The following is a 10,184-nucleotide window of genomic DNA, read 5'->3' as shown; positions in this document are numbered from 1 at the left end:
GTTATTTGGCATTAAACAAATACTTCCACATATGTAGTTTTATTTATTTAAGTATTATTTATTGCCTACATATATATACATTTATCTGTTTAAGCATTTATTGTGTTTGTAAATTTTATATTTAGACTGACGGAATAACCAATAAGTGATTTATAAAGGGATCAATCAATAGCAGTTTAGAATATAAATATTTTTCGATTTGCCATAAAACAAAATCAATATAACCAATATTACTTCACGCATGAGTATTAAACTTGCTAATAATTAGCAAATATAAATGTTTATTTATTGTTTATTTATAGAAACAGATTTTTGTTTATTTGACGCGACCTACACCAAATCATCTACTGTTAGAGAGAACATACTTGACTGATCGAACATGTTCGAAGCTGTATTATTGATTAGGTCGTGCGAATAATAAACGAACATGCTCTATAGCGTGCCCGTTATCAGCGAATAATACATTTATGCTTCCTAATGCTGATTTTGGCATTCTGTATATTTTGTCCCGTCATGCTTACGATCAAACTGTAGAACAAATTTGTTTGCCTTATAGAGAAAGATCAGGCATCTATCACATGAATTGCTGTCTTCTGAGTATCAGGCATACTAATGATAACCTATATATGCCTATATATATGTGGATATATGCGTAGTTATTTTAAATGAACTTTTTCGCCAAGTCCCAATGAGCATTTTCAAGTTCATTGTTTTTATTTTTGTTTTTCAATTTCATTATCATACGTTCGGGAATCTAAGCATCGGCAAATACTGATAAGGGTTTGCTAAGGGCGATACGAGCTACGAGCATCGACGATAAGACGCTACTCGTACATATGAGGCTATATAAAAGTCTCAGTTCGTTTCAGAGCCAGTTTTAGTTGAAACTGCTTGGCGTACGTTTCACTATCACAATGAGTGCTGCAATATATTTGTTAGGTGTTATTGGTGTACTGCTGTACACATACCTCAAGTGGACCTTCAGTTTCTGGGAGCGCAAGGGCTTTCCCTGCAACCGGGGCAGCATACCCTTTGGAGCTCTGGACTCGGTGCGCAGGAATAAGCGGTCCTTCGGCCTGGCCATCTACGATATGTACTTATCGAGTAAAAAGCCTTTCATAGGCATCTATCTGACCCTCAGACCCGCCCTGCTGGTGCGTGATGCCCAGCTGGCCTACGATATGCTCGTCAAGGACTTTGCCAGCTTCCATGATCGCGGCATTTACGTTGACGAGAAGCATGATGCCTTATCGGCCAATCTCTTCTCAATGGAGGGCAAGAGTTGGAGAACAATGCGCACAAAGATGTCTCCTTCCTTCACATCTGGCAAACTGAAGGCCATGTTCAGCACATCTGAGGATGTTGCCGACAAAATGGTGGCCCATTTAAATAAAAATCTTCAGCAGTCAGGCGCATCTGAAATCGATATGAAGAATTTAATGGCATGGTAAGTAACTGTTTGTCCATTACCTTAGCTTCATGAAGATCCTTCATTCCCCTATTGCTTTCAGCTATGGTATTGATATCATTGCCTCCACTATACTTGGTTTGGATGTCGACAGCTTCACGGAACCCGAAAACGAGTTGCGCAGAATTAGTAAAAAGGTTACCGACAACAAGGCGGAAAACATTTTGCGTGGAACCACCCTTTTTTTGTACCCAGGGTAAAGCGAATATTTGTATTATAGAATGCTTGATAAATATCCCATTGAATTACAGTCTGGAAAAACTATTCGTCCGTCTGGGCTGGAGATCACCGGGACAGAGAGACATGCAAAGTCTGGTGCACCACACGATTATGCTGAGAGAGAAAACCAATGTGGAGCGTCGCGACTTGATGCAGCTGCTCTTACAGCTGCGCAACACTGGCCAGGTTAACAACGATGACGGAATCTGGTCGGCAGAGGCGACCGTGAATAGTGTGAAGACGCTCTCCAAGGACAACGTAGCGGCACAGTTGTTTTTGTTCTTTGTAGCCGGCTATGAAACGACTGCCTCGACTATTGCGTTCACATTATATGAGCTAGCACAGAATCCGGATGTTTTGGCCAAGCTGCTGGACGACATTAACCAAACACTGGCTAAGCACAACGGAGAACTTAACTATGATAGCATACAGGATATGAAGTACTTGGAGCTCTGTGTGATGGGTAAGTGGCTGGAACAAATCTAATGTGATATCATTATCAATTCGCCCGCTTTACAGAGACCACTCGGAAGTATCCCGCTCTGCCGATACTCAATCGCATGTGCAACCAGGACTATCCTCTGCCAAACAGCAATCTGGTGCTGAAGAAGGGCACCGAAATAATCATCTCTCTGCTGGGCATGCAGCGTGACGAGGAATACTTTCCGGATCCGCTCAGATACCAGCCGGAACGCTTCACTGAGGAGCACAGAAACTACACACCTGCCGCTTACATGCCCTTCGGCGTTGGACCGCGTCAGTGCATAGGTAAGCTGCGCATTAAGATAAGATTCGAATAGATAAGATTCTAATTTTGCATTTATTTATTTCAGCGGCTAGAATGGGCAAGCTGAATGTGAAGATTGCACTAACGAAAATACTTACCAACTTTAAAGTAGAGAGCCAGGAGAAACGTGAAATTGAGTTCACAGTTCACGGTGTTCCTCTGCTCCCTAAAGGGGGTGTGCCTGTGAGACTATCTAAGAAGCAATAGGCATCAAAGAGCTGTGAATGACTTACGAAACTATTGAAATATATATGAGTGCCATAATTATGAAAAAAAAAAAAAACTCAGTGTACTTATCGAACTTGAGCAAATGCATTGATAACATATAAATGCAGTTCTAAGGTTACAGTTTATCTTATCTCCTACTTATGCCCTGAGAATAAGTTTTGATGGCAAACCAGCAAAACTTAGCGAATTGAATAAATGCGTCGATCTCAGAAAATAGAAAATTTGTTTCTATACATTATCGGATCAAGATTCGTTCTAGATTGAAATCTACATTGCTAAACATTTTGCATTATATTTAATATATATTTATATAGAAACTTAACAAAAAATGTAAAATATATAGCCAATATGTGAAAGAGTTTACCATTAAAGCTAAATTGCCACACATTCAATAAATATGCAGCTCATTAAAAATTTGATTTGGATTTAATTAAAATCTGTTAAGTAATACAGAAGCTATAACCTATAATGTGTGGCCATAAAACGTGGCTATCAGCGCCAAGCGTACACAGTTTCCCTATACAGGTGCACGAATGCATTGAAATGCGATTAAATTGTGGTTGAAGTGTGAGCCACTTAGCATGCAACAGAGAAGTGATTGTACTGTCGATGCATCGCGATGATGGATTGTACAGAGTGGAATACGAATCAATATTATTATTGGTTTACACTTTTTAATGACTAAGCTCACACATGTCTGTGTTTATATTTACCAGCTAGGGGCACTCCCAACTGCAACTGGCTTACCTGTTATTTATTATTTTAATGCTTAAGCTTAAATATTAATCAACTCTCTTCATTATATTAAGCTTCAACGTCAGGTAGTCACTTTTTACCTCAGCGAATCTTTCATGATCAAAAGTGAGTTTCGGACTGGTTCTGCTGCCCAAGTCGTTGACAAGTTGACAAACTTTTAATCCCATTGCCTTCAAAGTTTCTGGCGTCTGCCTCGTCTGTCTGCTCTGCCAGCGTGTGTCAGTCACAGAGCAGCGTGCATTGTTTCTGACCTCGCGTTCATCTTATTAAAACTTGCTGCATTCAGGGAATAAGTTGTTAAACAAAAGGCGTACTTAACATATATGTAGTGCAATGCATTACTAATTTTTTAACTAATTGACAGAGGGAACATAATAGCCTTGAGCCAATCTACAGAACAAAGGCTAAAAGGTTACTTTATGTAGTATATACATTTCTCTCGGAGTAACTAGTAAATATATTTAGCTGCAACGCAAATATGAATATGATATTGTTGAATACTTTAAATAGATACTTGGATTTATATTCTACTAAATAAAACTATAAATAATAGTCATTCTTAAAGCAGTCAATACAAAATATGAGACTATTATGTAATGACACTCTCACATAGAGCAAATATTTGCAGTTTGAAAATCATAAGAAAATATTAAATGACTGTGGCGACAACTTACTGCTAACTGAACCTCATAATATCCAGAAATTGTTTTCGTTCCGTTTCCATTCCAAACAACATTAATGTCCGACACATGCAAACAGTGAGTCCGACAGCTGCAGGAGGCGATGCGGGGCACGTCCTGTGGCAGTTGCCAACGCATATGAGCTATGTCAAGTGCGAGCAGCTCGAGCGGCTCCAGCAGCCAAAGGTACCAGAGGGAATGCGAGAGGCAGCACCCAGTCAGTTGCCAGCCACTTGGACACATGTAATAATTCAATTGTGTGAACATCTATTAAGGAAGATTGATGACAGCGGCAAGCAGTGGGGCCAGGGGACTGCTGTAGGAGTCGCCTCCGCTTGGACCGGTCACTAGCTGTGTATGTGTGGCTATGTAAGTGTGTGTATGCCAACTGACATAAGGAGAAAAAACTGCTAGATTCTGCAAGACGAATTAAATCTACACTTATCGATGTGTGCTCTCAACTGGAGCAGCATATTGTAGGGAAGGTAACAAATAATTATTCATGATTATTGATAGAATGAAAAGCAAAGATTTAATTTCTATATTAGTTAGGCATATAGTCTTAAATTTAGTGATGAATTTATTCATCGCTTTTAGTAAAGCTCAATATATATTGCATATTCGGATCACTTTTCTATTTTGTACAAATTGTTAATATCCTTTTCGAATGTAGAAATGTATAAAGCGCCTTAAATAATCAAGTCGATTGGGGTTTGCATCAAGTGACTGCATCAGTGCTATGCGAGCAGCAATAGTTGTCTCAATAGTTATTCAATGATGAAATGACAACAATTGAAATATATTTAAGCCTGCTCAGTGTCAATATTGATATACTTAAAATACCTTAATGTGGCTCAAACTCTGTCTGCTTCGTTTGACATTGAAATAAGCTTAAAGACTCTGTGATTTAAAGTAGCGAACGATTCGATAGCGTCCTCTTTGTCAAATACGCTTGGCTGCCTTTTCGCTAGCTAGAAAAAAGCGTGCGATAACTGGAAACAAGCTGACATTTATGCAGTTCGCCCAAGCAGCCTGCAGGCAACTGCTCAAGCACATCAGTACATTCACTGCGCACATATTTTGCTGTTCCAGCTAGCTGGGGTAACAGTCGTAGTCGCAGTCGCAGTCGCAGTCGAAGTCGAAGTCAATGTGGAATGGGAGGCAGATGGGGCGCATCACACCAAGCCGCAGCCAAAGCCAATACAAGCAACTAACGAGCTTATTTCCAGACAGTAGACAACGCAGTCGCTCACTGCGGCTGCGGCTGGCAGAAGAGCTGGGACTGCAGCTGGGGCTGGAACCAGAGTTGTTGCCTGGCGGCGACATCACATGCATGATTGACTGTGCAGTTATGCAGTGTTGCCCCACTGAGTGAGACAAGGAAAAGCAGTGAAATGGAGTCCACTAGCTGGCCTCTGCCGGGGCGAAGCGCAGCACAGGTGTCGCAATCGATTGTCATAAACTTGCGCCACATGTCTTTATCTGCCAATGAGGTCATTGGTGAGCTTAATGGCAGCCTTGCTGCAGCCAATCCAAAGTTAAAACTTACGGACATTCGAGCTCAAGCCAATTAGACGAATTTCTGTTAATTATGTTCAGTGCGCCATACATGTCGTATACGCAATATAAGCAGCTCCCCACTAGCTAATGAAAAACTTTGCACTAACTTCTGCAGCAACAGTTAATCCAATTGCATTAAAACTCAAGTGAGCATGTCGGGACAGGTCAGAGCTGCGAAGGGGCCAATAAAATATCATAGTTGTGTGTTAATTAAAAGTTGATTGTTGCACTGTTATCCAGCCGACCTCTACGACAATTAATTAATGGATAAGCAAAATTTAAGCATAATTTTGTCAGCAGCATGCAAGAACAGGTTTGTATTTGTAGAATGTCTTAACACAATTATGGTTAAATTGTCTATTCTGTCAGGTATTTGTTGACTGATTGCTCAGCTGCAAATAGTTTATAATTCATTTAAGTCTAAAGATATTCTCAATTAAAATTAATTGCTCTAACCAGTATAGAAAACATCGTGCTGCATGATAAACTATGCAGGATGTGGACTCAATTGTGAACTTGATTATGCTTAAAGTTATTGTTATTGCCACGCACACAAGAACAAAAGCACATACACATACGCACTTCCATGGCCTGAGAATAAAGGCAACAATTAAAACAAGCAATTAACAGACCATCAAATTGAGTATTTCGCTTTGTTGTTTCTGTCTTGCCTGATGACTGTCGTCTGTTTTCTGTTGTCTGCTGTTTGTCGTTTAATGTTTGGCTTGTAAAAACCAATGCGAGAACACAACGATAGCAAACAAGAAAAACCAATAAAATGAACTTGTCATAAAATTAACGCATTTATAAGGCAAACAATACAGGATTAACAAACGCCAACAGCATCGCCATTTACTATGATGACGAAAACTCCCTGGCAATGCCAATTCCAATGCTGTTCTGGTTCTGGTGAACAGCGGCGAACAGTGAACATCGAACATCGAACTAAAGCCATTTATAGGCTATGCTTGTTTACTTCGGCATACGCTGCTGTGGACGAGTTGCGTGAGAAATAATGGCCACTTAATTTGCTGAGGCAGTCCCTCCGCTCCAGTCCTTCCATTCGGTCGAGCCACTGGCATAACGAGAAGATAAATATGCTGGCAACACTGAACTGCTGAATAAACTGCTGTTTATGACAGACGTCGCAACAAAGTCGAACTTGAGTACGTGCCGCGAGCACTCGTAAAATTAAAATTTGCACACGATTTGCCCTGAATGATTCCTCTAGTACTCCCACTAACGGCATGTATTTTTACAATGCCATGACATATGCGAAATGATATTGAATAGAATATTTGATATGAATTTCGTATTGGAAAGCGCAAATATTTATGACAGTAGGGGAGAAAAAATCAATGATAAAATTATGAAATTTCAAAATGCAAGTTCAGTTGAGGTTCTGCTATAATATTTAATTTCAGATTAAATCAATTATTTGTAGCTACTACTTGTATTATGTAACTACATGAAAAATAATATTGTGTGTCTATGTATTTTAAATTGAAAGTATTTATACTTTATAGAACATGTTTTCTATTGCATCTAATCAAAACTTAATTTAAATTATATTTTAAGGAAAAAAAAAACAAAAAAAAAAAAAAAAACGAAATTATCAGGTAATACATTTATAGCAATAATTTATCATATATTGATATATATTTTTATAATTTTAACAAAAATTAATCAAGTATAATAAAAAAATCTTTAGTAATATTTTCATATTTTAAAAAATGTTTTCTAGCATATCCTGTTAATAAAAGGTTTAGCAGAAAACTTATAGAACTCTAAAAGCATTTCAACTTTGCGCTTCTACTGGCTTTGAAGTAATTTCAATCTTCAATTTACAACAAACATCGATGCATATAACTATTATAACAATTAAGAATTTTCGCATTCTGCCTGCAGTAATTTGTTTTATATTGTGCCGGTAAGAGCACACACACATCGGTCGTTACGTTTCCGTCGTCTTCTCTCCCTGGCTCGTTAGGCCCCACATATGTATGTGTAAGGAGTACTGACTGTGGCTGTGCAGGTCCATGTTTTGTGTTTGTTATTTGGTGCTGCTGCCGGCATATGCACGACAGATGACGAGCACTTTGCGCCTGTGCCCACAAATTACTGCAGCCCAATTGATCGATTGTCTGAAAGGAGTGAAATGAATAGCACTGACAGAAGGAGTGACTGGGGGCGGGCGGAAGCCAGGGGGCGAGAGAGAAAGTCATAATGAGGCAGAGATGTGGGTCGGGCGAGTTGCTTAAGTGTTGGCAGAGATGGGTAAAGTTACTGAGAGCGAGACGTTTTATGATGTAAGTCAGTGAACTGTGGTAAACGATTTGTTGTTGTTGGCATTGCATGTAGCCAGCATACGTGTACATCTGTATGTGTGTACTACATACATTTAGACACCATCATACACAGACACACAAGCAAATACACACACACACACACACACGTATGCACACAAGAATTGAATTAAATTGGATTCGTTGAGTTTGTGTAAACAAAATTTAATGTCTTTTTGCTTTTGAAGTCATTCCCTCAAACTGGGCTCAAGCCCATGCGGATGCCACACACAGAGACCGAGTGAGCCAGACAAAGGCGCAGGCCGGTGATTGGCGCTAGTGGGAGGCGGTGGCGGTACGCCATGATGTTGATATGTCTGACATAAATTTCATCAACTGTCTAAGTTAATGACAGTAAATTTGTTTGAAAATTGCTTTAAAATGGCGCAAGCAACCAGGCAGCCAAGCAGTGCAAAAACAGCCTTGGTCTCTAGGATGGAAAGGGCACACGTTGAACTGTTAAGGTGGGCACGCCCATCCACGCGTGCAAGCGCACAAAGATAGCACACACACACACACACACATACACACACACAGAGAGAGACGTAGACGAACACACAGAGATTCGTGCTTATGTGGCATAACACAGACGCAGTTATTTGGCGCCATGTCGCAGTGACAGCCGTAAGGCGAAAGAAGCTGGCCCAGAAGAAATGACTGAATTCAGCGAAATGTGTCATGATAACTCAAATAAAGGATAGAGAAGGCTGCCTAGCCTCCAAGCTGCCTAGTTGCCTGGGACGCAGCAGTCGCAGGGCTGCAGCCCACGCTCGAGTCAGTCAGCCAGCCGCGAAATGCAAAGTGAGCGACTCTGCGGAAGTGACACACACACACATGCACATGGAAAGCGGAAAGGAAAGCAAAGAAAAATGGCGGAGCTTAGAGCGGGGCCGAACCGACTTATTACGTAAAAGTGAATTTATGAAGTGAAACGAGTTAAATGCCAGGCCACGAACTGGTTCAAACAAACACAACAACAACAACAACAACAACATCAACAGCAACAGTAGCAACTAGGAAATCATTTTTGCTTGTTTTTGCGCCCAATTTTTAATCTGATGATGTCAACACAAATTGTGGTACAAAGTCGCGAGCACGATCTCCCATCCTTTTCTTATGCGCTCCCCCTCTTCGCGTCCTCCTGCCATATTTAAGAGCCGACAACCGAAAAAAGCCACTCAAGGACTCTGCAAAACGCTTTGCCTGCAAAAGGTTAGCCGCGGAGTGTCAAGCGAAGAGTGGAAAACGCGCCCACAACTCCAACTGCGAATGCGAAGGCGACTGAAGGTGGCTGGGCCTGAGCGAGGTGCTAGGGTGCTGCTCGGCAGCCTTGTAGTGCCATTTGCAGTACATAAATTCGTGGAGGACTATTCTGTTTTTACGAAATACCCTGGCCGCAATAAATTAACGTGCAAGTGTCGAAAGGATAATCGAAAAATAATATTAAAAATTGATAATATTATTTAAAATTAATTATTATTTTTAGACACCATCAATTATAATCTCCGCTTTTTATTGTTTTGATTATGTTAGTTGATATTATATTTGCAGGCTACTTTGTGCTGCAATTAAAAAAAAAAAAAAAAAAACAAACAAATTGCCTAACATAATTAATTGATTGAAAAGAACTCTAAGATTTAATATATGAATTTCCATTAGCGCAGCTGAGTATATTTAGTCGGCCACACCCGACTGGAGAGAGCTCTTATTTATATTTGTTCCCCCTATGCTCTTTACTTTGTATATTCTGTGCTTTATAACAGCTGCAATTTGCAGCTGTCGCTCGGGGCAAGTGCGCAGCATGTGGAGGGTGGCGTCGCATTAATAGAAACCACTGCGGCATGAAGGATTTTTCTGGCTTGCACAGACACGTTGCTCGGCGAGTCTTGTGAGTGAGTTTGCCACTCAGACCCAACCAGTTTCTTCGCACAAATGATACAGCCCTCACCTGTCGGACAGAAATGTTAAATGACAACGCTGCGCTTTCAAGCGCAATGGAGGTCACTAAGCAGGTAATATAACGCGCGTTGTGCGAAATACAGCTTACTTCCCTCGTACTTAATAGAAGCCTTTTAGGTCTATCTTAAATCATTTACGCAAAGACGGCTGATGCGATTTTCATATTCTGTTCCATTTGCATC

General features: G+C 40.4%; 1 protein-coding gene and 1 long non-coding RNA gene across 2 annotated transcripts; one reads left to right on the top strand and one right to left on the bottom strand.

Annotated features, from left to right (window-relative positions):
- The first annotated feature begins 859 nt into the window (after nt 1–859).
- Cyp6d5 (Cytochrome P450 6d5) lies at nt 860–2,923 on the top strand. Its single transcript, XM_018000823.2, has 5 exons — nt 860–1,447; nt 1,512–1,664; nt 1,720–2,150; nt 2,207–2,455; nt 2,521–2,923. Exons 1-5 carry the CDS (start codon nt 915–917, stop codon nt 2,679–2,681), a joined length of 1,527 nt encoding a protein of 508 aa, XP_017856312.1. The 5' UTR covers nt 860–914; the 3' UTR covers nt 2,682–2,923.
- LOC149270622 (uncharacterized) lies at nt 1,720–4,554 on the bottom strand. The gene is made up of 2 exons (XR_016270866.1): nt 4,133–4,554; nt 1,720–3,734 (listed from the first exon to the last, which is right to left on the bottom strand). It is a non-coding gene; the product is annotated as an uncharacterized LOC149270622 (long non-coding RNA).
- Nucleotides 4,555–10,184: the final 5,630 nt, after the last annotated feature.

The sequence above is a fragment of the Drosophila arizonae genome, chromosome 2 (genome assembly GCF_054131065.1).
Source record: "Drosophila arizonae isolate 15081-1271.41 chromosome 2, UAZ_ARI_1.0, whole genome shotgun sequence".
NCBI lineage: Eukaryota > Metazoa > Arthropoda > Insecta > Diptera > Drosophilidae > Drosophila > Drosophila arizonae.
The sequence above is the reverse complement of the archived record's forward strand: the minus strand, read 5'-3'. Positions and strand labels throughout refer to the sequence as shown.

Coding starts and splice junctions, on each gene's coding strand:
- Cyp6d5 (XM_018000823.2), top strand. CDS start 915: ATGAGTGCTGCAATATATTTGTTAGGTGTTATTGGTGTACTGCTGTAC. Junction 1,448..1,511: donor ATGAAGAATTTAATGGCATG/GTAAGTAACTGT, acceptor TATTGCTTTCAG/CTATGGTATTGATATCATTG. Junction 2,456..2,520: donor TGGACCGCGTCAGTGCATAG/GTAAGCTGCGCA, acceptor TATTTATTTCAG/CGGCTAGAATGGGCAAGCTG.